We start from the raw sequence: 27975 nt of genomic DNA, 5'->3' as shown, positions 1-27975 counted from the left end.
GTCCACTGTCTTATGCCTTGTCCACTGTCTTTGGTACGTTTCCAGGCCTGTTGCTCCCGACTTGCCAATGACGTACATCAAAAGTAATTTATCGACATTAAATAGTTTATTTCCCTTCTTTCAATAATACATGCTTTTATATAAACTGCGAAAATTAACTTTACATTTATGTACAAGAACCGTTAACTACAATTTAAAGGAAAACACCTACAACAAAAATAAAAGTACTAGTGAAGGAGTTGAGCAGGTGCAGATCACTGTGAACTGCAAAGCAAATGAGTTGCACCTGTCAGTTTCCCAACTGTTTAATTTAGTCCTGTCTTACAGAACAATGTATCTGAGAGAGCACATGTATAATTCACTATTGCACAGTCTGTACAATATGTTCATGTTAAAGACATTTGATATGCGTATGGATGAGGGAGTTAAATTTCTTGACTTCTTATGTGTGGAAATTTACACAGAATGCCACTGTCTTTGCTTTAAACTATTATACCTCAAGATTCATTATCTGATACAGCTGCTTAGGGAATGTCACATAAGCAGACATGTTTGAATCAAAAAGTGCAGAAAAAAGTGCACCAAAACATTATCTTAACCTTTGCAATTACGATGAAGTAAAAAGTGCAAGTGACCACTGAAATGAGAAACTTTACATGCTTAAGTATTTTTTTTTAAATAATGGTGATAAAGAACAATCTCTGTTGTAAGAATGCCTGAACAGTTTAGGTACAGATTGATCACATATAGCTGAAAGTGTGGTTCTAATGAAACAATGGGAAAATTTTAACTAAATGATTCATCAGGGCATGAAAGGAGAGTAGATGCTACATGGTGACTGTTTTTCAAATCATCTATTTCATCTATAAAAACTGATTAATCTGTGTGTTAATCCCTTACTCTCAGTAGATAATGCTATTTATCAAACAGCAAATCACCTTTTCAACAGGTTTGGGTCCAGTTTGCCCGAAGCATTGTAATGTCAGGATCATCATAACTCTTTGAGTGTCCAACTTTGTCCTAGACCCCTGAACTGGAAACTCACTACACACTACTTCACCATGGGGAATGGAATAAAATGGCACAATAGTCTCGCTTAAAACAAGACATCTCTTTGATGGAAAGTCTGGAGCACGTGAATGAACATTTTATAATAATCCTATGAAGGCACTACAAGGATGTCTGTTGGGTGGGGTGAGAAAAGCCAGACTACAGAATTTTACTCTCACCATGGCTAAAAAAAAAAGGTTTCAGACAAATTAGATTCATCTACTCCAGTACTGACAACAGTGTTCGTCTCCAATGCTGCAGGGTTGAGATATAATATTAGGCGACTCCAGTTAGATTTCAAGGACAAGCACTGCCAATAAATAAAAGTATTAACTCCAGTGACAACCTGCCTTTAACAGCTGGTTTGAAGCTTTGCTACCATGGACTCTGTAGAGCAAGTCTGCCAGTGGGACACCACTATGGCCATAAATAAAACCATAAGCAGCATAATGGGGACACTGACTATGCATCAGCTGCTAAGGACAGTAAGTGAGAATGTGCCAATCATGTGTAGTGTCTGATCAGCAATATAGCACATCCATCATCACCATCAGACTGAAATACAGAGCGCAACAACTCTCTGCTTATTCTTCTCCCAGACGCCATTTCTGTGACTCCTCCTGGCGAGCATCTGGGTGAATCTGGTTAATCATGCCTCCTAGCACGTTGGAGGTGGCTTCTGTGGCAACAATCAGAGGTTTAACAACAGCAGGAGGAAGCTGACGTAGGACTCCACCCACTGCGCCGGTCATGCCCCTCTGCTCGTGTTCACGAGTGGCTGTGTCGTAAATTGTCAAAGCCGTGTCCGTAATGCCCTACAGGACGCAAACAAGCATAACACTGTTTTAGTCATCAGTCAGAGATAGAAGACTAAAAAATACAAAATCTTACGCTTATTCTGAATACACTAGGACAGAGAGGGGGCACACCTCTTTTACTACCGTGTAAGCCTTGGCCACACCTTCTCTGAGGTCCACAGGTTGATGAGCCATTCGATAATGTGAATATCGTTTGATCTTTTTACATTCTCTCTCATCCGGCACTGGAGACACCATATCATAGGCTGTTTCTGCAGCTGCCTAAATAAAACAAACCAAAAACAGTTGCTGTTACCCATGCAGAGACAGTAGGTTCCTTCAAGTCTAAACATTCCATCATAGTGGAAGGATTTTTTTAAGCTCACTTCCTCTAGATTTGAAAATAAACCAATGACAGCGAGAACTCAATAGAAGCGTTTACCTGGATAGTCCGCACCATGCGATTGGTGAGCTCCAGGGCTGCCATGGCCGTGGACGTACCAAATGAGGCAGTGCCCCGCTGGAAGCCTCGCACAATCCGCCCATCCTTCCGATACTGCTCTATAGGCAGCCACACTAGATCCCTAAAGCCCTGGACTAAACACGAGAACCAGAGAGTGCATTCATTTGGAGATGCATTCGGTAGTAAAAGAACCATTAAGCCCAAATCATGTCCATTCACCTTTATGAGCAGTAGCGTATTCATGCACAATCTCAGTCCATGTTGACATATTTTTGATGCATCACAAGGATAAACCATCATCAGGCTATTTAATGTACTCATTAGGATATCAAAGCAAAAACAGATTCTAGATCAATGCTCTTATTTTGGAAGTCTGATAAACCATGGGCATTATTGTGTATGTATGTATGTATGAGTTAGAGAAGAGGACAATGACTGAGTGAGATGCACTAACCAAGCTGCACCACAGAGTGTATGGGCCCGACTCCACCAAGCAGCCCTGGCAACTGATTCTTCTTTATGTCATTCAGCCATTCATTAATAGCATAAGAAAAGAGCTTGTCCACACCCAGCAATCTGCACAGAAGGTATGTACATGTTTTTAGTTTTAAAAGATCATAACTCACACATCTGTAATATAATTACTTCTGTCACAGCAAACTGCAATTTGCATTTAACATTACTAGTTGACAGTAAGAAATGTGTTGAAACCGCACCCTTGTCTGTAGCAGAGTCGCCGCAGCTTAAGCTCAGAGCAGTTCAGCTGCGTCAGCCCAATTACAATCCCCGCAAAAGTACCCTAAAGGAAACAATTGCAAAGCTTTTCAACAACTAAATAAACTCCTGCAGGGCAGAATCAAAATTTATTTTGTTTTGACCCCTAATACATTAGAAAATGCAGTTCTGATAAGTCTCAAGTGTAATAAAATATATGCTAGAGTGAGTGACAATAGGTTGCCAAATAAATAAATAAATATAACAACACACCTGCTCCATTGCCATGTGTTTTCCATGGTAATCCAGTCGGATTGGTACCTCAGAAGTGAATCTGAACTCTCTGAAATGGACGAGGACAAACTAATATGAAGGAGTTTAATATACCCTGGGATAAGAAACCTAAAGAATAAAGAATACAGTATAGAGTACCATTACTATTAAAATAAAGAATAAGACCCAAAAACACACCTGAAGAAGATGGGCTGGTCAGTGAAGGATGTGGAGGCAGGCTCAGGCACATGGTCATGGCTTGAGGCTCCAAGGCCATTCTGACTGGCTGTTCTGGTTTGGGTAGGCACAGAGATGATTGGTGCAGGGTCCTGACCTGCTCCCCCACTATACTTGGAGAAAGTGCACGCAACTTCTGGCCCAGGAGGCTTTTTCACAGATACACAGAGTGCTGCAGTATATGGAAAGAAAATAATACAGGTTAACCTTCTAAGAAAACACATACAGAACGTCACTGTAGTAGATAACATGTATCTGTGATGTCAATGAAACAGAATTGTCACCAAATGCAATATGAGGTGGTTGTGCTTCATTTGCCTGCTGAGGCTTACCTTCCTGTTCTGGTGGGGAAAAGAGTTCCACTTCTGCAGCCAGACTGGTGAAGAAGTCCTTCAGAAAGAATAAAGCATCCTGCAGAGAAACAGAGCTGTCAGTGCAGTAATTAAATACAAGGCCTTTCAGTGTAAAGACAGGGGATCAATGAGGGCTGGGATTAACAGATTACGGTAAGAGATACTACACCTGGTCAATGTTGAGTCGCAGTGGCATTAGGGAGACACGCAGGCAGCACTCCTGTGGAGTCTGGCCTGCCTCTGGACACATGTGCAGTGCTCTAACCATCAACTGTAAAACAAAAACAGTTATTGACAAAAACCAAAAACATTCTGTGCAAAAGTCAGACACCAACCAAACTATCATTAAGTACAAATTATTCATTTGAAAAGATTAGATACAAAATAATCAACTTTCATAAGGATGGGCAAGTAAGTGAAAAAACAAGATTTTCCAAAACTGGACATGCATAGAAAAACCATAGTAGACCACCACAATTGTCACCATCCGTTGAACAGCACTTTCATCTTTAAGTGATCAGAGAAAATTAAGATCCACTCTTGCTTCAGATGTGAAATAATTCCAGGCGTCAGTCCTTCCACTGTGAGAAGAAAACTCACTGCTATGGGTCTGAAAGGACGTGCAGCTGTCAAGAAGCAGTTTACTGAACACTGAAACCAGACATCTCAGATGTGATGTTTTATGGATTGATGAGTCTAAATTTGTAATTGGGAGTACTTGCATCAAGCAGAGAAGCAGAAAATGCAACCTGAACTTTGGATGTGTGGAAAAATACCCCTGCAGATTTCTTTGAAAAACTGAAAATAAGTCTCCTGAAAAGAATGGAAGCAGTAATACAAGTAAAGAGTGAACAAACTAAATATTGAAAAATAACATATTATTATATAGTTTGTTAAGGCTTCTGTGAAAATTTCTGTTAAATATATGTTCTTTGCTTTTTTCCTGATGCTGAAAATCAAAAACTTGATAGCTGTTTTGATTGGAAATTAAAGAACGAAGGGTGGTCTTTGACTTTTGTACCGTAGTGTACTGTTCAAATGCAAATGCAAAACTATTACATGCACAATTTAAGCCAGGTAATATCTAAGTACCTCATCAGAATATTCATAGTGAAGATTTATTAGGTTTTCATCAAAACATACTCTATGTGTGTGTGTGTCTGTGTGAGATTCTCTCACCATGTTGGAGTGGGCTTTCCTGGGCATCTCTTTACTGGAGTAGAGGTAGAGAAATTTGTTCATCATAGAGGAGGCCAGTCTGTCTCGTATCTCCAAGTCCTGCACTGAGAATACCTGTCTGGACACCGGCTGCTCAGCCAGTGAGCTGCCCTCAGGAGCTACTTGAGGATACACCTCATGTTGGAACCGTACCTGAAACCGCAAGTATGAAATGTATACATTTTCTAAGATCTTGAGGGGCAGTTATTTAACCACATAACCGTGTCACTGAATGCTGTTGCATTAAAGTTTAAAACGGTTTCATTCACTACACAGTCTATACAGTTCATATGTGGAAAATAAGTTGCAAAAACAGCCCTTTTAAATTAATCATGGCTGTGATGCCACAACCACACATATTTGCATATGACTGTCCATTCACGGTGATGAGATAAGGAGTGCTGCTACCACAGATAGTTAATATTTGAAGCAGAAGATGTGGATGAAAACAATTAAACATCATGCTCTTCCTGGCGTCTGGAAACAAATGTTTCATTGCAGAGCCTTCCAAAGGATCCAAACATCCAAAAGTTATTTGAGTTTATTTTTCTAATGTCCCTGAGGATGTCTGAACAAAACAGTCTGTACAATTCAGCCTGGACTGCTATTCACACGTGATGTGCCTTGTTTGACTTATGAAGGGGTCAGTCAATTAGAACAGAGGTCTACATGTATTTACATGCATTAGTCTAAAGGCACAGTCACAAAAACAGCCTGTCTAAAGGATAAAGAGAGATTGGAAACTGGTCATGTTAAAATGAATTATGATGTTTTAAGTGTATAAAACCACATACACATTCTAAGTGGATTTTAGGGTTAAAACGGGCACTGTAAAGTCATGCCAAGTGTGGTCTAACTGACCTTGCTGAGCTGGATCTCCATCAGCACATCAGGGTTCCTGCCCCACCCTCCCGCAGAACGGGAGCTGCTCCGGGCCTGCCTCACTGGCGTCTGAGAGGGGGAACTGTGGGGAGTGCACCTACACACATACAAAAACACATAAACCTAATATACGCATTCAGGAAACACTAGTATTTTTAAACTCATTATCCAAATACTGGTGATCAGAAACAGCAGGGTGTTGATGCCTTCCCTTAGACTTCACACAGCCAAGGTTGCTTTTTTCCCCCCATAAATCACTGTATAGAATGGACATAAAGAATGACCCTGATCCACTTCCTTACCCTCGACTGCGGGCTGGAGAGGAGGAGAGTGGCCCACCTCCAAAGTCCTTTCCACCATACAGGTGCCAGACCACAGAGATCTCCTTAACCAAGTACCTAACCTCAGGCACAGGGAAGTGCAATGGACCTCTGCTGCCACTGCTGCCCTCTAGAGGCTCACTGAAATGGTTCTCCAGCACCAGAATGGGCTCAGCAGTCAGCTTCTGCACCACTGGTTCTTCATCCCTCTCCTGACAAACACAACACACAAACAAATACATTGTTTTGTTTTGTTTTTTTTTCAGACACCGTCCATGTTTCTAGAAAATTACACAGCCCCTAGGCTTAAATAACTCAAACCATTCTGGCCATTTCAAAAGTGAAGAACACTTCAAAAATGATCATTTTTGCCATCAATTAATGCTTGACATCAATTAATGCCCCCAGTTATATGGGAAAAGCTCATGTTGTAACTGTATTGCCTAAGTATGCGTTTCATTAGCACTTCATCAGTAAGTCATTATCACATGATTCACATGAAGTCCTTTAGTGGCTAAGGCCACCTTATTTTTGCACATGCAGCACTGTAATTGTTTGCAAACTTCAAACGGTAACAGTAACAGATATAGTAAAGTAGCTTACAACTGCTCTAGAGCCTGGAGTGTCCAGGATGCAGAAGTCGTCGGAGTCATGGTGTGTGCTGGGTGCAGGAGGGGAAATGAGGGGTGAGTGCAGTGTGGGGTAGGTAGGACTAGGCTCCTGGCCCATGTTCCCACTCTCATCAGGAAAGAGGAAGAGATCAGAGTGTGGTGGGTCTTGGTCATTTATCTGATCCTCATGGACACCTTCAAAAGATTGGACCGATGAACTTATATGAGTGTCAAGTGCTATTTTTGCAGCAGTTGTCAAATATGTATTAGATATTTGACTTAAAAAAAATCTGTTTATATATAGTTATATATAGAACGAGGACATTTGGTATCACCCATTTTTGCCTAAAGGGCCCATATCATACATTTTTCTTTTCTTCTTTCCTTTGATATCCACTTGTTGTTTGTTTGTGTTTGTTTATGTGTCAAAAATTCACAATTAATTTTTACATGACAATTTCCAACCTCTCTTGATGCCTTAGAATTAAACAGGCCTTTGTTACTGTGCCTTTCAGACTGATATACTTAAATGATCACTGTTCTGATTGGCTGCCCTGTATTGTGCATCATTCATAAAGTAGTTCAGGCTTAAATATTCCTTATAACTTTAGTGTGAATGGGCAGGGCTGAAACATTTAATTTGAGTAAGCGGATATATGTAGTTAAGTTGTTCCCTGTGACATCACAAAAACAGTGAACTTAAAACAGGCTGTTTTAGCAGCTTAGTTTTCATATAGGGACACATTTTAACAGTATTTCCAACATCAAACTCTTATTTAAAAAAAAAGTGAGGAAAACTCTAGTTTTCCGTGATATGGGCCTTTACAACATAACAGGACTGGTCAGACATTTCAATTTAACTGTTAAGAATGGCCAGATGAATGGAAGCTCCTGACCATTGGGCTGCAGGGTGTGGCCCTGCAGTATGTCTGTCTCCTCCATGGCATCACTCATCAGGTCCTGCAGCATCTGCTGCTCAGCCTCAGGGAGCACAGGGGCCTGAGATGGAGGGTGACTCACTACATCTGGCTGCAGAAGAGTACCCAAAACACAGTAAGTCACTGTCCATTTTTTTTAGACTTTAAACTGACTACTGGCATGACTGCCTATACCATCTGGGAATTTTATAGGTCTAGGAACTAAAAATCAGTGTTTCTCTCATGATAGCAGCTCACTCCAAGCATTTTATGGCTAGTAGTTAATTAATAAAATGAAGAAAAATTTCAAGCCTCAACAAGTTCAGGCAAAGTTTACCTTAAAATATGCCACTACAGAAGACCTTTTAATTAAATTTAATTAAAAAAACTGGCTCACAGCAGAGCTCACCTTTGCCCTCTGTTTGGTGCTGCTGCCCTTGCTTTCTTTTCTGGAAGGAGGCAGCAAGTCTCCATAGCTGGCAATGTACTGAATGAGGTTCATGAGTGCAGCACAGGAGTCTGAGCAGGTGCGAATGTGAATGACATCACTTGAGCAGCGCAGCTCGAACCTTGGTTCCGTCTAAAACACAGAGATAATTCTACAGAGTTGATAGACCATAGTATACATTTCCATAGACCAAACTTTGTTTTCTGAAAGATTTGTTTATGGAGTACATCTGCCAGGATTTACAAGAGTCCTCTTTTACAATATATAAAGGATAAAAATACAAGGAGCAATGAACCAAACCAGTAGAAAGATACAACCCCAACTGATACAGTTTAGGAAGTGTAATTTTTGTCCATTCTTCAGCTGTGCAACTGTACAGGGCCTTTGTGTCATATTTTGAGCTTAATAAGATATACATTTTCAGTGGAAGACCGTTCTGGACTGCAGCCAGGCCTGTCTAACCCTTGCACTCTCTGATTACATAACCATGCTGCTGTAACACGAGCATAAAGTGTCTTGGTGTTCTCATGGTGAAATAAGCATAGATGTCCCTGAAAAAGACATGTCCTTGAAGGCAGCATATGCTCCTCCAAGATGTGCAGAATTAATAGTGCTTCTACAGATGTGCAGGTTACTCACTAACTTTATTTGTTGTTTTGAGCCTTTTCCTAATCATGTCTAATCACTCTACACTTTTTCATTCAGTGGGGGAAACTGGGGGTCCTATAACACAAAGGATGGAAACTGCTTTACCAAAGCATATGATCTGTTGCTTGTCACTGTCACTGGAGTGTGTGTCATGTCTTACCCTTTCCCCATCTGTGCTGGGTTTGACTGCCGTGATTCTGAGCTCCAAAGTCCCCATGTCCACCACCTGCACATAGTCTTGATAATAAAGGAGATACACTATAACTAAACCACCTCTCTTTCTTAATATGTCCTATTTTCCTTTTTCCTTCTGTTTGTTTAACTGTCGTAACATGCCTGAAACTCTTTACCTCGAGCCAGGTTGACAGACACAGCGTTGCTCTTGTCAGACAGAAACAGTGCAGCTTCATCTAGAATGATTCTACAGGACAGAATAAAGACATTATAGATCAGTTGTACCAGAAATGGTTGGTGCAGACCACAAGGGCTGTACAGTGACTGTAACAGCGTCTTACCTGAGAGAGGAGGATGAGTGATCCAGAGACACACTGCTGGAGATACTGAAGGTCTCCACCGTGAGGAGGGACCTCACAGGCAAATACAGAGGTCTGTAAAAGAGACAGAGAAAGTGTGTCATGGTTTTACACAACAAAATATACATGAGACAATCTTATTACATTGCGTGCAAGTGCAATCTTTATTACATATCGCTATAATTTGCATTTTTACAGCCCTTTACATTATTTAGCCTTTTAAATGATATAGAAAATTATTACTTTGATTTGTGTACATGTACACAGATATACTTCACAGAGAACTACAAGTCAACTCAACCAGATGACTTGTAGCAGGCTGACAGAACTATGCTCAGTCACCTAACATGTCAGAGTTAAGCCACTTTACCTGTAGTCCAGAGAGCAGCTCCACAAGTGCAGGTGGAGGGTAGTAACAGAGGATGGAGGTGTATAGCCAAGCACAGGTTCATCAGACACATTGAGAAAATCTACTATCTGCACAAAATAAGAACAAAGTTTAGCCTATTTACTGTCACTGATCCCAGAAATATCCTAATGTGGTCAGGAAAGGGCCATGCCTGAACTGAGTGTAGAGAGTGCATGAAGAAGCTAGTCATTACCTGATCATACCAGCCTAGACTGGAAGGCACCACTCTATGCTGCAATGTCGCTCCTCTAACCCCAACAGCAATCAGGAACTCCTGGACACATCACGTACATTCTCAGATAGTGATCCACACTCACATAGGAGTGTAAAATATACAGATACAATAAACTGACAATCAGTATTAATTCTACAGTCTATTTCATAAGCAATTATTAACTTCATGACTTTTTGATTTTAAACATCTAGGGACAACCTTGAATACATAGCTCTGATAGACATAGACAACATAGCTCTGTTATATTGTGTGCCACTACACTAGTAGCTTCATTGTACACACCTTGACATTACGCTCAGTGCTGTGAGAGGAAATCTTGAGGGCGAGGGCAAGCATACTGTGGGGCTCCACACTCAACCCTCCAGAGGGAGATGCTCTCTCAGCCACAGACTCACACGCATAAACTGCTGGCTCCAGCCAATGAGGTCGCGTCCTGCATGGCAGCTTCACGTCCCACACGGGGACATCTCCATCTACTGCGCCTGAGAAGAGACATACAGAAGTGCATCACCCACACTGCGTATGTACCGTGTAGACAAATTTTCAGCTCTATTGATCTACGCCTCATGCTGGCATGGGAACCACCTGCCAAGAGGAGAAAACAGAGACACATAACTTCGGCACAGGCCACATTTCCATTATGTTAAGTTCATCAAATAAACACTAATTATGCATTAAAATGTGCCTTCTATGTAGAGCATTTTATTTTTAATTTTATTTTTACTTAGAAAATCAAGAAAACATTTAATTTGATGAGGGATGTCCAAACTTTTGCATATAACTGTATATGAGTAGCTTGTTACAACAACATAGGCGTGTTTCAGACTTTAAACTTAAGAGCTTATCTATGGCACGATACATAGTATCCATGAGAAGCTATGGTCACTGTTCATCTGCGGTAACCACAATATTTCACCCTGAAATTCATGTCATTACTTGATATAAATTACCATATAAAATGCCATTTGAGACCAATATTAAATTTATGAAATTATATATAGACATGGTGAATGAAATGAGTGGTGAAGCAATGAGTGCAGAGGCTCACAGATATGTGTACTGCATGATACAATTAAACAATTAACATACAGCCATGCTCTGTAGCATGTATAAAAATAAAAAGCTTAGTTGATCTGATTTTGGATCAAAAAAGTAAGAGGAAAAGATCTAACTGACTTTGAAAGAGGGTTCATTGATGGGGCACAAATGGCAGGAGCTTGTCACAAATACTGCTCAACTGTCTAGCGTTTCAACAGTGACTAAATTGACACCTGCAAATAAATCTCTAGAAGAGACATCAATAAACAGGGTTGGATATTATGGTCAAAAGCGCACTTTGAGTGACTGTGATGCTTGTGCATTAGTGCACTGTGTAATAAAAAAAACAGAAGAGGAACTGTTCCCCAGGTGACTCAGAGAGTCTGTTCACATCCTGCGTTGATGTCAGCAACTACGTAGAGAGGGATGTTATAGTAGGGTTGCAGCACATAAACAGATGAACAGGCACTTGTCTACAGAGAAAAGTGATATGGTCAGATGAGTCACTCTTCACCACATTCTCCACAAGTGAGCGAGTGTGTGGCGTAAACCAAGAGAATGTTACAGGCCCCCTACAGTGAGTGGGTCTAGTGGCTCTGTTATGCTGTGGGGGGCATTCTTGCTGGCACGGTTTGGGTCCACTTGTTCCCTTAAGGGAAAGGGTAACTGCAATTCAATACAAGGTTATTCTGACTTATCACTTTCATCCTATGATGAAATATTTCTATCCTGATGGGAGTGGTCTCTAGCATTTATAATTATCAGATATCAACAACTACCATCAACAAAACACCAACTGAAGGAACATCTTTTTGAGGAATGGTGTTCATCCCTCCAGGACAGTTCTAAAGACTGGTAGAATCTATGCCAGTGTGCACAGAAGCTGTTCAGGCAGCTCATAGTGGCCCAACACTTTACTAAGGCACTTTATGTTGGTTTTTCTGTTGATGTGTCACCCGCCTGTATACTGTATTGCAGTTGTCAGCATATTTCACCCATAAGGTGCGATCTGCTTTATCAGCTTCGGAGGCGTGAACTACAACTTCAATAATCTGAATGTGTCGCTCAGGAAATCAACTTAAGCACCCATGTAGTATGAGTCTGAATACAGAGAATCTTTCCTGCGTATCTACTGACATGACATTTGAAATTAAGCAGCCGACTTATGTTGCCCACACTGAATACAACTTGAATGCCCACACTGAATACAACCCTTAGTCTATAACAACAAAAAAGTCTTAGAGATAGCTACCATGGTGATAGAGGCAGATACTGGAGGTGTGGAAGCAGACGTAATGCTGGTCCTTATAGCCCTCATACTGAGTCACATTAAACACAACTCCATTCTTCACCTCCATCCAGAACTCCCCATGCTTATTGTTCAACACGCTTTCATTCTCTTGCTGTGCAAAAACATATTAAACAGAACAAAATGAGTACTTATAGACTGGTATTTAATTTAATTACATATTTGTGCATTAAATATATTAAGAAATAAGACATTATAACACCACTTACCTTAGCCTCTGTATGCAGTGAAATCAGGCAGTGATTGACAGATAGAAGAATAGAGAACAAGCTCTGAGAGTTCTTAGGCTGCATCTTATTCTTTCTCTTCCTCATGTTCCTATAGCCCAGCTCAGCTGGAGTGTAGTACTGTAGTGTTTCCTCTTCTGAGCCACTATCTTCTTCTGTATACACATAGACAAGGCAAACAGGACATGGGCAGCTGAAAATACACTCACACTACATCATATATTACTATTATTAGAAAGATAACATTTCACAAATACTGTTTGACTGTAGTCATGCAATAGTGTCAATACAGACAGTAAAATAAAACTTCCACTGCTCCTGAGGATCTTACCCTCAAGTCCTGTGGATCTGAACTGGCTGAAGCTGTCTTTGCTGTAGGTGCTGATGAGCTGGCTGGCTACAGAGAGGCCCATCCCATATGGCATGTTCTCCACTGTCTCCACTGGAGATGGAGCCGTGGGCTCCCATAGAAGCAAGTCATTATTAATCCTGGCAAATAAAAAGACCTCTACTTTAATACACATACCAAGTGACTCCAATTTCAATTACTACAAAAATTCTACTGAGTCAAAACTGAAAAACATAACATGCAAACTGTGACAGGGTAAAAGATTCAAGTACCTGTTGTGCAGTTTCTCATAGAAAGCTTTATTGGGTAGTGAGAGTTGCACATTGGGGAAAGACAGTTCTAGGATGTAACGGGAGTTGCTCATGGTTTTTTCCTGGAATTCCGTCATCTCCACCACATCTCCTGGGATGACCATCTAAAAAGATTACAAAACTGTAGTCATTAAAAGGGACCATATTTATACTGTGCAAATTGTTTAAAACTATAAATCTTGGCCATAAGTGTGTTTTTTGACAGACAAAAACACTACATAGCATAAGAATAAAGACTAATAAACATAAATACAGCAAAATGTAAAGAATTTCTTGTTTGAAAAAAACATTATTGATATCTTATTTAGAAGTAAAATACAGTTAAACGAGCAAAGGTTCAGTTCCTGACTTCTCAGTGTACTCCAGTCATTGTTCAGATCTGGTAAATTTCATCAGCAGCACACCTGATTTAATTTAATAAAGTACTGATTAGCTAAACTGGGTACTGGATGGAAACGGTGAATAGTGGGCTTCCTGGGAGGTTTGGAAACGGTTAAGCTAACATACTGACAGATTTACAGTACTGTGCAAAAGTTTTAGGCACCTGAAAAAACAGACCTAAAAAGCTATGGCTAAATCAATACTTCAAATTAAATCAAGTGTGCTGGTGATGGAATGTAACAAAGCCACGTGATGGCTGGAGGGACTGAGGATCTAAACTAGCTCACAAAAGTACTTTTTTGCCAAGATACATGACTTTTGTACAATACTATATAAAAGCATTCCTCATATGTAACATTTCTCACTTCTGGGTGAATCCCTCACCTCCTCATTCTCATACATGACGCGTCTTGAGGAGAAAGGAGAGGGCTCAGGTTTGCCAAAATCACACACGTCCTTCAAGGAATGGGCAGCTCCGTCCTCTTCCTCTTCTTCCTCCTGTGAATTTCCTTCAGTACCTTCCTCCTCCTCTTCAGCAGTAATCCGCTCTAAGATAGAGTGCACAGCCATGGGATTCACCTTCAGCACCATTCTAAAACAGCAACCAAGAAAGGAAGCAATTCATGAGTTTGATATTTAGAGGTTACAAGTTTTAAAGAAGGGCTTTACTTGCTGCATTTCAGAAATACTAGAATACCTGGGCCAATCAAATTTGCCGCTGTCAGAGGAGGTCATGTTCTCCTCCATTGTGTGTGATACACGCAAGAACCTGGCTGCAGAGTGGTCTTTGTCATTCTGGAATGTACCTGGTGCAAAAAGAAATTTAGTTTGGTATGTCATGAAACAGCCAAATCTGAAATAATCAACACTTCTGCAGTGACTGAGACTGAATAGCAAGATCCACAACATCTCGATATATCTATATTTTTAGCCTATGTCTATTTTTATTAATAAAACTTCTCTATTGTCAGACACGTGAAAGAGTTACATGAAAGACGTTTATGTTAGAGGTGTAACAAATTTTTAACATAACCAAGACTGTTTCACTTCATCCCTTTCTCATGACATTCATAAGCAAACACAAACCTGTGAATCACAGAAAATCTGTGTCTGTGTAGTCAGGTGTCTGTGTAGTGTGTGTTTATGCATCTCTGCAGCCATACCACTGAGCTCCTTGAAGGTGAGCTCCAGCTTAGTCTGCTCTGGAGAGCTGCCTCCAGTGAACTCAGTCTTGAGCTCCAGGTCCTTCAGCTCTAGGAGCAGCACTTCTTTCTGCAGGGACTTCTTAAACCAGGGCCCCCTTTCCTGATCTGACCGCAAGTCTGGGATGGGGAATCGCACTACCAGCACCAGCTGAGGAGCATTTACCGACACGGACACCAGGCAGTGCGCTGGGGTTCGACTATCTTCCAGAAACACCTCAGCAAAGGCCTTGTGCTGGTGGTGAGACAAATGTACATCAGACACAAAGTCATGCTAAATATAACAGAATCAAACAGAACAAAGAAAGTCTTGCTAAAGTGTCTCACCAGGCTGACATGCTTGTTGTAGGAAGTGTACATGTGGGAGGACATGACTTCAGTAGTGACCAGTTTCTGAGGCTGGAGCAGGGAATTAAGGCGGTCTACAATGCTGATGTCACACTCTGACTGAGCCTTACCCAGCTCCACCTGAAACTCTGCTTTGCGAGGCATAGCACTCAGACGCACTTGCCCACCCTAACAATGGGAGAGAAAAAGAAAGAAACAGAGGAGAGTAAGAGTGAGCATGTAGGTGTGGTGAAACCATCCATGCAAATCCAACATTATAAAACTAAACACAACTAAAACACCATAGACATGCTAAAAACATGATGTGCATGCATCATGATGAACTTGAGATCATTAGTTAGCAAACTGTCGCTGTCAGAATAAAACTAAAATAGTAACTTTACAGGACTAAAAAAAAAATTTAAAAAAAATACATTCTTAATTCTGAATGGAAGTTAAAGCTGCATTATGCCAGACTGTTTAGTCAAAATTGATGGAAGTAGTATTACTGTGTCAGGAGGAAAACAAATGTTAAGGTCTCTAAAGGTAAATCAACATTATTTTGATGAAGATATGGGGACAGCAGTAGATAATTCTCACAAAACACACCCTTCAAGTTTTGACCAAGTTCTCTTTAAACGCTCTTTCAACAACTAGATTCATCCGCTTGGAGAGGAGATCTGAAGCATAACTGACATTACAAAATGTTCTTCCATATGTTGCATGAAATTATACATTTCCAACAGAGAGGCCTCCAAATCCCCAAATCTAACATAGTGTATCTTTATTGTAACAATTTTACTGTAATTGATTTTTGTTCATTTCTACTGGTCAGTTTGTCATTATATTTTGACAGTGTAAATGGCAAATGGATTTTTTAATTTATGTAAACAAATGAAGAAAATACAATAATGGAGAAAAAAGATTTCGTTTAGAGAGTAACAGAACATTCTTTCTATTAGCCATGACCCTGCCAGTTACTCAGAAAGTGACTACCAGATGCTCACCTGTGGGCCTCTGCGCTCAGTTAACTTGTAAAGCAGATGAAGACAGGGGTGGGTGGGAGACTCAGTACTGGTATCCACATCAAATGTTAGGAGCTGGTGTTCAGCACAGAAAAAAAAGTTCTTTGTGAAACAAAATAACACCAATCATAGCTGGCTAACTTATCCAGAGTACATTGCAAGTACATAAAAAGGTACAGGAGAGCACCTCAGTGTACTGTACTCCACTCTGCGTGCTACCAGTGCTTAGGTTCTCTGTTGGGAAAAGACATTCCAGCAGCTCCATACGGCTCAGTGACAGATCTGTACTGAGTGAGTGCAGACTAGAGCCCTGGCAGTGCTCATACGTCACCTTTAACCTCTGACCTATAAACCTGGGTGATAAAGACACAAGCATGACATATGACATACGATATATTCTGTAGTAAATGTTGGGTAAGGGTGGGTAAAAAGGGTGTTGCAAAAATAGCGGAAGACATTTTTTATGATTGTATCTTGAAAAGGTTTACAAACAAGTTTGAATAAAAAAAAAACACACCAGCCAAACAACAGTACCATATTTAACAACGGCTTTGAAAAAATGTTAGATGTTTATTTTTGCAAGCATTGAATAAAACTATATGTGAAAATCAACATGCAGAAAAATGTAAAAATACATGTATAAAATAAGATACTGGCATAACAGGCTGACATCCAATCAGCTATCAGTTACTATGTAGTGTATGCAGATATAATACACTGGTTGTTAAACGTTTAGTGACAAAAGCTCACCTGAGGTGGTCATGTGGACAGGCCTGGTCAAAAACAGCTCGCGAATGTAGGAACCCTTCTACTTGGAGTTTATCAACAGCCAATGTGCGGAAAAACTCGGAGGCCATTGGTGCAAGAGGGCTGAGGGTGGAGTCTGATGGTGGGAGAGGGTCAATGTGGAGTACTGACAGGCAGAGATTGCCCACCATCAGCCTGAAGACCAGCTCAGGTCTAGACTCATCACAGTGGCCCTTAGACAAATGAGCTAGAAACAAGGGGAATAGCCAGTACAATTATTATAAACTTTATTCTCAAAATATTGTTCTCAGTGCAATAAAACAGCTCTGAACAAAAATGTTTGAAATACTGTTTGAAATCCCACTTACAGGTCTGTCTGAGCAGTTTATGTGGAAGCTGAGAGTCTCTAGAGAATATTGGGGTCTCTTGGGGTTTCTCTTTCTGCTTAGGCATATCCATGTACTCATCCCAGACAGCCTGAGAGACACATTTCATAACATTAAATATATAGTGGTGGGCAATAAGATATAACATTTTCACAACACATGACATATCATATTTCATCAAATTTCAGGCTTAATATGTTGGAATAGACACAATGTACCAACAAAACAGCAGTGTCACATTTTTAAAATGATTTCAAAGACTATAAATAATTCAACAATTTTTCTTTTAATTAAACACGTAAGTGATCAGTGTTCTATAAGTTCTGACCTACGATAAGCTGAGAAAAGCTTAGCCTGATGTAATTTATCACAAAAATGACACTGCCTGCCACCCCTTGTTCACTATGATACTGGGCATGGAGGACTCACAGCTGCATTGCCAGAGGGCGACTCTCCCAGGGAAGCAGAATAGTTACTGTTAAGAGACAGGTCCAGGTCAACGGTGGGTGGATCTCCAAGAGGGGGCAAAGATGATAGACTATGTGACATGTCCATGTCGGCCATGGAAAAAAATACATCTTCTGCTTGAATGGCAGGAAAAAGACACAGTAACAAAGTGAACAACATGCATACTTCACATAACATAAATTATGGGGTTCAGGGCAGAAAAACGTAACCAAAACTAGCCAGAACTAACCTCTGCTAGACGCTGTTCTGGTGGTCTGACTCTCAAATAAGTCCTGCTCTGTGCCAGCAGTCATTGGCTCTTTTTTTAAGCAGCGGTTGAGCTCCATGTGGAGACGGTACTCATCTTCTTGCTGCATAGGCCGACTCTTTTTATCTTTAGCCAGTCCAGACCACTCCTGCCCTGCTACATACACACAAAAAACAGCTATTCAGTCTAGCAGACATAAACTACAGAATTCATATTGAAAATCAGGTTTGTGTGCTTTATAAATTCATTCTTTGAGTCTGTCACCTGAACTAGAGAAAACTCCAAACATATCCAGCAGCAGGTGGACTTGCCGTGGTGAGAGCAGCATGATCAATGAATCGATCTGTCCATCAATGTCCAACTGAGAAAATGCCAAGCATCAATAATTACTGACTAGTAGCATTTTTAGTCTATTAAACAGTTCATTTACACCACATATTTTTGTTGACTCAATGCTAATTCAAACAGGTCATGTAAACCGAAACATCGCATTTAACATAAGCAAACCCATTATGTGCTGATTTTTCACAGCTCAGACTCTACAAAGGTACAGACCAGGATACTTCTTGGTTGTCTGACCATCTAAGACATAGGATATTTATTATTCATTAAAATATGTAATAAAATAAAGTTCGATGCCTCTATGACTCCACACCTTGGCTCCAGGCATAGCTTCATTCTGTTTCAGCACCAGGGACAGCTCCAGCCTGCCACTGAGGCAGCCCACCTGCACAGGTTCAAATGGTGTGCTGGCACATACAGGCTCTGTGAACTGAGGGTGAGGCTCACAGATAATTTTTGGATTCCAGCTTGGAGACAGTTTAGGTTCAGTCTCCTGTAAAGCCAAGAAAGCAGGAAGACAGACATATGAAGCAAGTAACAAATAATGCACCTCAAACGTTATTTACTTTCACTGTGGGACATTTCATAAAGCCAGATTTTTCATTTATCCAGAGAACTTAATCCAAAGTCAAGCCTATCCATCAGCTACAAGACCCTGCTGAGCAAAATATTCCCCTAATTTGCCAAGACTGACATATAGTATATAAGATATAAAATACATAGGCTGACAGAGAAATACCACTAGATGTATATTTGCAACTATATATAATGAACAAGCTTTACTGTAATATACACATATATTAACTTGAATAATGACTGCCAAAACATACTTACTGATTGAGTAGGCGAAGATTTGAGGCTGGCACGCGAGGTCTCTGAAAATTCATCCCAGAAAACACTGGCACCCTCCAGAGTCAAGTTCTTATGTGCAAATGTTGTGGGCTGGTGAACGTTCACACTAGAACCCTCTTCAGCAGCCTCATCACAGTAAACCATCCTGAGTACATTGAGGTATAAAGAGACTTTTTAACTATTGCTTTCAGAAAAGGTATTACAAAAATTACAAAAAGTCAGATGCAAAAACTTCAAAAAAAGTCAATCATTATTAAAAGTATAATGTACTACATGTGAGGTTACATAATTTGTCAAAATATAGCAAATTTGGAAAATTTCAATGTGTTACTCTAAACAATGTAGTAAATACCTTTAATTGAGAAGCTTTGGAATGGTTACTCTGGACACTTATGTTGTTAAAAAATATGAAAACCACTTTTCTTTACAAATTTAAAGTAACGAGTTTAGGTAAACATTTGTATTCACTTAGCAATGAGTGCACAGTCAATACATTTTGCTCCATTGCTGAAACTTACCTATTGATCCGAATTTCAAGGGCGATACCTGTTTTAGAATTCTCTGGAACATGTTCAATCCTGAGAACTGTATCCAAAAATGTGACTTTGACTCTTCTCAAAACTAAGGAACGGAACATGGAGACAGTAACTCAACATCATGCAAGAACAATGCTAAAATGTCACATCTTTTCATCTTCATTATTTACACAGACTCCAGCTAAAACAAGCCTGTGCAGAGGTAGGTCTTCAGTCTAAAAAGGTCTTCCTTTCTTTTAGAGGTAAAACTAAAATTTAAAGGGAAATTAAGGGAAAATCCATGCATGTTTCAACATTTCTGTATAATTAAATTGAGGAAATCAAATAAAAATAGCAAAGTAATTCAGAATGGATTGAGGTGAAATGCTCTTCACGTCCAGGTTCGCTGGTTGTTTTAGACAGAAAATAAAATGGCTATATTTCTATTACAGACATTGTGACCCCTAGTTCCTATCATCACCACTGTAAAGAATTGTTAAGTTTCTCTACAATGAACCATTTCATTTCATAACTTAGTTTACATCACAATGATTGAATAATGCAGAAATTGTGAAAATCTGAGAAATGCCCCTTTAGGATAAAATTAAAGAAAAAACATCCATGGTTTTACCACAACCATATGCTGGCTATAGATAAAACAGCAGAGAATAAAAAACACACCCAATATTATTAAATTTTAATAAATATGGGAATGTATATTGGCACACTTCTGAATTATGTCTACACAGTTGGCACTCCAGTCTCTGACATTCCATACCTGTCTCTATCGTCTCAGCAAACTTCTCCAGGCCCTCCAGAGGCTGGAAGATCTCTCCCAGGTCATCAGTGAGTCTCTGACTCAGACATTCCTTTGCAAGCTGCATACTGCTGGTCATTAAGCTAGACCAGCACATAGGCTCCATACCAGATGCTGGCATAGACAGCAAAAGAACATAAAGGCTATATGTTAGCCCTGATATGAGCAGCAAACAATAACTCTAAAAGAGTTGTACAAAATAAGTTTCTTACTCATGCGAGGCCTTGGCTTGAAAACCATCTCCAGGCCTTTCACTTCCAGAGCACAATTGTCCTGAAGTAGTGAGGCCCATGGGACAGTCAGGGAAATCGTTTGAATAAAGCCCTGACTCACTTCAAAAGGAGCATCCACAGACTCCAGGATCTCATTCAGTGACTGAAGGGACGTTAGATAAGGTCATCAGCCACGTGTTCAATTCATATGTGCATTCTCATAAAAATTTTAAATAAATAAAATGATTTTTGAAGTGAAAAGAATTAAACCTCTGCAACAAGCTGTTTAAAAAACAAATTGTTCATGCACGCTTCCTTTTATATATTTATTTCATATATATATATATATATATATATATATATACATACACAGTGGAGGAAATAAGTATTTTTTGATCCCCCACTGATTTTGAAAATTTGTACTCTGACAAATAATTAAACAGTCTGTGATTTTTATGGTAGCTTCATTTTAACAGTGAGAGATGGAATATCAAAAAGAAAATCTAGAAAATTAAATAATATTTAAATAAAAAATAATTTGCATTTCATTGAGGGAAATAAGTATTTGATCCCCTAAAAACCATGACTAATGTTGGCTCCCACAGACCACTGACACACCCTAATCTCAGTGAAGTCGTTACCTGCATGAGAGACACCTGTCCCAAATCGTCACCTGTATAAAAGGCCACCTGCCAACAGACTCAGTGACACTCCAGCATCTCCACCATGGGCAAGACTAAAGAGCTGTCTAAAGATGTCAGGGACAAAATTGTTGACCTATACAAGGCTGGAATGGGCTACAAAGCCATAAGTAAGAAGCTGGATGAGAAGGTGACAACTGTTGGTGCAATTATTCAGAAGTGGAAGAAGTACAACATTACTGTCAATCGACCTAGGCCTGGAGCTCCATGCAAGGTATCACCTCGTGGAGTCTCATTGATCATGAGAAAGGCTAAAAATCAGCCAAGAACTACACGGGAGGAGCTGGTTAATGATCTCAAGGCAGCTGGGACCACAGTCTCCAAAAAAAACATTGGTAATACACTGAGACGTAATGGTTTAAAATCCTGCAGGGCACGCCAGGTTCCTCTGCTCAAGAAGGTTCACGTCCAGGCCCGCCTCAAGGTTGCCAATGAACATATTAATGACTCCGAGAGAGACTGGGAGAAGGTGCTGTGGTCAGATGAGATAAAAAGATGAGCTCTTTGGCCTCAACTCAACTCGACATGTTTGGAGGAAGAAAAATACAGAATATGACCCTAAGAACACCATCCCCACCGTCAAGCATGGTGGTGGAAGTATTATGTTTTGGGGGTGTTTTTCTTCTAAGGGCACAGGCCAACTTCACCGCATCAACAGGAGGATGAACGGGGCCATGTATCGCAAAATCCTGGGTGACAACCTCCTTGCCTCCGCCAGGGCACTGAAAATGGGTCGTGGATGGGTCTTCCAGCACGACAACGACCCAAAACATACAGCCAAGAAAACAAAGGAGTGGCTCCATAAGAAGCATATCAAGGTCATGGAATGGCCTAGCCAGTCTCCTGACCTCAATCCCATAGAAAATCTATGCAGAGAGCTGAAGCTTCGCGTTTCCAAATGCATGCCTAAAAACCTTAAGGATTTGGAGATGATCTGCACAGAGGAGTGGGCCAAAATTACTCCTGAAGTGTGTGCAAACCTTATAAAAAACTACAAGAAACGTCTGACTGCTGTGCTTGCCAACAAGGGTTTTGCCACCAAGTATTAAATGATGTTTTACTAAGGGGTCAAATACTTATTTCCTTCAATGAAATTCAAATTAATTTTTATTTCTCATTTCATGTAATTTTCTCAGTTTTTCTTTTGATATTCTATGTGTCACTGTTAAAATAAAGCTGGCATAAAATTATGAGATGTTTCATTTATTTTTTGTATTAAAACTTTTAAAGTCAGTGGGGGATCAAATACTTATTTCCTCCACTATATATATATATATTATTTATATATTATTTTTTATATATTTATGTATTTTTAATATTTTGTACATTTGATTAATTCAAACAATAAAAGAATGTTTGAACATCTACTAAGCAGTACCTAGTAACACCCTCTTTGGCATGTATCACAGGTACAGGCAGGTAGTCAGCTAGGGGTCTTTCTATTCTTGTTTTAAGAACTGTCTTTCCAGTAGAACGATTCTGCAATATTCTTTGGCCATCTTGCACACACAGCATATTTAAGATCTACCCACAGTTTTTCAATGATGACCGTAAGGTCCGTTCCAAGAGCTCCAGCCTGGGTTTCTTGAAATAGTTCATGGTGGATTTTGAGGTATGTTTTGGATCATTGTCCTGCTGTAGAAGCAATCCTCTGTTTAGCTTCAGTTTCTTTACTGACCGTATCACAAATGCTTCTAGAATCTGTCAATATTTTGGGGAATGCAAACTTTCATCTACCTGTGCAATGTTTCCTCTGTCACTGGTTGCCTCACAAGCCGAAAGCATAACAGATCCACTCCCATGGTTAACAGCAAGATGTTCTTTTCAACAAATGCTGCTCCTTTTTCAACCAACTATATATTAGGTGATCGTAGCCAAAGACTTCTATTTCTTCAGTCCACATCATCAGTCTATATCATCAGTCCACAGCACTTATTGATGACTGATAATACTTCCATTCAGATCATGTTTGTGCAAGTAACACTGCACAGTAAATGGTACACCAACACGCTGTGTCTGCTAAACTTTCCTGCAGGTTCTTTGCTGTCATATTGGCCATTCTGGCCAGTGTACGAGCAGCTTTTTTTTGCCTTAAATATGTTATATTTTTACTGCACTAAATCATAAAATGACCATGATAGGTCATCAAAGATTAAGGACATGCTAAGTTGAAATACTGGCTTCTCTGATAACAGAGCTACAGCCAGTATGGTATCCTTTGAAATTTCTGCTCCAGAGCAGAAAGTCTGTTTGTGTTTTAGCTTGTGATCCCACCCACCGCCCATTTCCCACTACCATTTCAACACCCTGGGTTGCCAGATATTAAACAAACTGGCATGCAAACAAAGCATGCTTCAGCCATGGAAGCAAGTAAGTGAACTGGGTCCCAAACTAAAAAGCCTTGGTATTCTTCTAAAAAGCTCCTTGACCAGAGACGTACGAAAATGCGAGTAAATTCTGGCGATGCATTTGAAAGATGAAGATCCAAAAGAACTAAGACAGTTGCTTCAGCTAAGGTTGGCTAACCTTAACTAATTTATCACAGCTACTAATAAGGATGGGCATTTTAAGTAATTGCGACACTCGAGTACTCGCATTCATACTCTGTAGTCCATGTGCAGCCGGGTTATCAAGGCAGACAAGGCTTAAGTTGGCTTCCTATGTTGCATGGAACGGGAAAATTTGATCAAGAAGCTGGCAAATAGGTTAAGGCACCAAAATTTAACTGCTGCACCATCTAAGTTGGAAAAGGCAATTTTAAACAAAAAGCTGGTGAAGAAGAAGCTGACTTCAGCTTCTTCAAGGCACCAAGTATTTTTGGAGAAGTGGGCTTTTGTTTTCAGGTTTACAGACTTAGCTTTGGCTACCATACATAGCCATCCATGCATTTATCTAACACTGACAAAGTTACAAAAAAAAAATCCACGAGCTGGTTTATAATTGGCAAACAATACAAACAGTGTATACAATTTTTTATTATGTATACAATAGCTGGTCAACTGATCGACTCATCATCGCTTGCTGTTGTCAAAGCTTAATGTTGCACTTGTTTGTGTAGGTTCAGTATCCTCAACCTGGCAACATCCTCACTGTTAAGTGTAGCAGTAACACCAAATTTAAAGTCAGTGCTAGTAAACAGTGCAAAAGCAATAAAACAAGCCCCATTTCACCTTAATCCTGTTCTAATAATGAGCTGAGAGTTGTTCAGAACAAATTATCTTCATCATGAAAGCTTGTTCTGCTGGCTAGTTTGTTGATTAGGATGTGTAAATATGGGTCATTTCAGGATACGTGTTTGTTCATATTAATAACAGATTTGAGTTGCTTACTTACACAAATGTCAATCAAGTTAGAACAACTGAATCTGAGCAAAAAATCTGAACTGAGCAGTCAGGTTCATAATACGAACATAGCCTTAATGACATTTCGGACAGCGGAAACTGCAAGCTGGAAGTGCTTTAATATTTCTTCCCCTTCTTTGTTAGCTTTATTTTCACATCCTCTGCCTGCTGCTTAGAGGAGCACATGGCTGTTAAGGTTTAAGGCACAGGGTTAAAAAAGCCAGAGAATGTGTTACGCTCTGGATTTGTCATCAGCTGACAATTCCTAATGACCTGCCTAACTAGTCTTAACAAGCCTAACTATAAAATTTGTGACTTTACAATTGGATGTCCAAACTTTTGCACATGCCACAATTACCATTTTATTTTTAAGTATATCAAATGCAAAGTAACTGTGCACTAACATTTGCAGAGAAATACTTTGCTGCAGAGGCTGTGTTTACCTCTTTTCACTTCAAAAAATGACAAAATATGTAATCTGGCTGGGGTGCCAAAACTTTTGTATACAACAGTATGCAATTTCCTTTTCTTATTTTCAGTTAATTTTTACTGTCTTTTATTTATCGGTCAGTAGCCTGTTTTCTCTCCTTGTATTTTACTCAATTATATTCTTTGTTTCATTATTGTTTAAGTTTTTAAATCTCAGACATTTTTTATTTCCTATTTGCTTGTTTTCCTTTGTAAATTTGTTTTTAAAAGATTTTATTGTAATACCGTACCAATAATACTATTAACGTTACAATAATAATGATAATAATAACAAAAACAATAATAACTATTTTATTATTATTGTTATTATCATTATTATTATTATTATTATTATTACTATCCCACACAGTGACACTTTAAATTATGATATTTATCACTATGTCACAGATACTTACCCATCTGTCCAGAGGCACTTGCGCAAGTGAACCTGTGCCTTGGTAGAGGTCCAAACTAAGCTGGTCCAAACTTAGTTTTTCTTGCAGGAAATTGCCCAAGTATCGATGCAGCAGGTACCTGCAGGCCCGCTTCTTAATGGACTCTGAAAAAGGCCACGGCATTCTGTCTACCTCTTCAACTCAGTTTGTGGACAACCAAATACGAACTTAAGGGAGGAGTGTCTGTCCATGGGGAAGATACACAGATGTTCTGTTTGAGGGTCCTGCTGGGCCAATCATTCTGCAGATTAGGAGAGGTCCAACAGCTTTAGTGGTGAAACGCGGCAGTCCTGGGACAGTCCCAGCTCAGCAACTGGCAAAAAGCCTGCAAAGAAATAGAACCAGTTGTTCCTCTAAAGGAATTTTATTCGGATCTGGCTTTGTACAGAAATGTGATACTATTCCAAAAAACTTATCCTGTAACAGATCCAGTTACCCTACTACCTAACTGATTCACTTTGTCTATTCATTTATTTGCACTGTTTGGCTTACAGCGAGTTTACTACTGAGCTGCAACAACAAAACCACGGCAGAAATAAAACAACAACATTTGCATGAGGACTAGACAACAAGCAACGCAGCATATACAGCATATGGCAGCAGCTCGTGGATTCACTGTAAATTCTCTTAAACGACACGCTAATGTTAATTGAACGACAACAAAGCACGTGCTTATTGTGGATTAATGACCAGGTTAGCACTCGAGAACAGCTACGGCAGGACTCTGAAATACTTACAACTGAGCATATGTGGGCTTCTACTTACCGACAAATCCAACCAACAACATTAGCCCACATAGACAAACGCTGCTCTGTGACAGACACCGTGCCAAGACCGACTGACTGGGCTTTACGCAATTGTGTCAAGACAGGCAGCTGTCCCGCTAGTCAGCTAAGCTAAGCTAAGCCAAGCCTCTAATTAAGCACGTGAAATGCACTTCGTTACAATAGCGCAAGGAAGCTCCTCTGCACACAAAACAGACTATTTAACCTGAACTGAACTCTAGATAAATGGCAGCCTGTTATTTGACAGCAACACTTTCAGTTAACGTTAGTTAGCTGGCTAACTAGCTTTAGCTCACTAGCTAGCTAGCGAGCTAAGGTACAGAATAAAATCCTTCTCGGGAAGCTCGAGCTGAACTTATTGTGCTCGACATGCTTACCATCGTATAGTCTTAGAGAAGTTATGCCTGGAACAAACGGACAAAAAATAAATAAATAAAAAAGACGACTCAGAAGCTTCCCAGACAGACAGCAGAGCAGCATCACTCACCCTCCTTTCCTTCCTTTTGGATGTAGCTGAAGGTGTTTACAAACAGTTTCATGACTGCGCACTCCTCAGCTGAACTGCCCAGCTGCACACTACACACTCAGGGCCGGCGGCTGAGGGCGTGTTCATAATCATCAAATCTGCGCTATAGAGGCGCTGGTCGCTGTGGGCTGGTTTTCTGAAATAAAAAAAACGCTTAAACATTAACAGATCTAAAAATGTTTTACACAGGACATTTTTTGTCGGCTTTCAACATGGAGATAATTCTGACTGTGGTAGATGGGTGGTTTTCTTCTTTGTAAGGCTGAGAGGGTGTGTCTGTAGTTGTTTTGTGTGCCAGGTTATGGCATCCTGAATGGCACCCTGCCCGTCCCTGATGATTCAGGGAAATCTAGCGCCATGTTTATGCAACACGCTGCAATGCTCAGCTGAGATTTTCCCCACGATTTTGAAGGAATTACTGAAAATATAAGTGAACATTACTAAAATTATCAAAATAGTTTGAACACCTGAGTTTCTAGGGAATAGTTACAGCTTTAAATACTGCAAAAACAGACAGTTCTGCCACCAGTCATGTCACAATGTGTCACATTTCCTATTTTACAACACTTGTCTATACAGCCCTACATGCTGTTCAATACTGCATCCATCTGATAATGTCGGGCCAGTGTAGGCTGTCTACACTGAGCCATCAATAAGCCAATGTTGGTTTGGCCCAAGCTTCACCGATGAGCACTGGTTCAATGAGGGTTGCCCACAATGGGTCAGCATGTTTGCTCACATTTGGTCCTCATTGGTTCACTGCTGGGAGAACAAAAATGGTGAACGTGTTTTATTAAATATTGGCATCTATATAAGAAAATGGCCAAATCTGTCTG

General features: G+C 40.0%; 1 protein-coding gene across 5 annotated transcripts; it reads right to left on the bottom strand.

Moving 5' to 3' along the window:
* Positions 1-87: 87 nt before the first annotated feature.
* atg2b (autophagy related 2B) lies at positions 88-27381 on the bottom strand. 5 transcript variants are annotated; one of them, XM_036592880.1, is made up of 44 exons: positions 27101-27165; positions 26991-27017; positions 25790-26153; positions 20864-21026; positions 20613-20765; positions 19838-19940; positions 19302-19464; positions 18781-18960; positions 18390-18486; positions 18108-18281; positions 17840-17994; positions 17393-17501; positions 17028-17271; positions 16465-16630; positions 16260-16352; positions 15253-15441; positions 14887-15160; positions 14421-14529; positions 14108-14315; positions 13304-13446; positions 13014-13171; positions 12665-12837; positions 12399-12549; positions 10391-10590; positions 10067-10147; positions 9835-9941; positions 9447-9539; positions 9282-9352; positions 9092-9168; positions 8245-8415; positions 7815-7947; positions 6911-7113; positions 6290-6519; positions 5967-6084; positions 5067-5258; positions 4057-4158; positions 3867-3945; positions 3496-3706; positions 3298-3367; positions 3027-3109; positions 2765-2886; positions 2290-2444; positions 1980-2129; positions 1635-1865 (listed from the first exon to the last, which is right to left on the bottom strand). In XM_036592880.1, the coding sequence occupies exons 3-44, from the start codon at positions 25949-25951 to the stop codon at positions 1635-1637; spliced, it is 6246 nt and encodes a 2081-aa protein (XP_036448773.1). In that variant the 5' UTR covers positions 25952-26153; positions 26991-27017; positions 27101-27165. The 5 variants fall into 5 exon arrangements, with proteins under 5 accessions (XP_036448774.1, XP_036448773.1, XP_036448772.1 ...); XM_036592879.1 differs by lacking the exon at positions 26991-27017 and having other exon boundaries at positions 27101-27381; XM_036592883.1 differs by having other exon boundaries at positions 18108-18278; positions 26991-27109.
* Positions 27382-27975: the final 594 nt, after the last annotated feature.

Source organism: Colossoma macropomum, unplaced genomic scaffold, assembly GCF_904425465.1.
Source record: "Colossoma macropomum unplaced genomic scaffold, Colossoma_macropomum, whole genome shotgun sequence".
In the NCBI taxonomy this organism is placed as follows: Eukaryota; Metazoa; Chordata; class Actinopteri; order Characiformes; family Serrasalmidae; genus Colossoma; species Colossoma macropomum.
The sequence above is the reverse complement of the archived record's forward strand: the minus strand, read 5'-3'. Positions and strand labels throughout refer to the sequence as shown.

What these genes read in the sequence shown, in the direction of transcription:
- atg2b (XM_036592879.1), bottom strand. Translation starts at nt 25,951, where the DNA reads ATGCCGTGGCCTTTTTCAGAGTCCATTAAGAAGCGGGCCTGCAGGTAC. An exon ending in AATCTTCGCCTACTCAATCA is followed by an intron (nt 18,961 to 19,301) that starts GTAAGTATGTTT and finishes TTGGCTTTACAG; the next exon opens with GAGACTGAACCTAAACTGTC. An exon ending in CACTGCATACAGAGGCTAAG is followed by an intron (nt 12,550 to 12,664) that starts GTAAGTGGTGTT and finishes GTTTTTGCACAG; the next exon opens with CAAGAGAATGAAAGCGTGTT.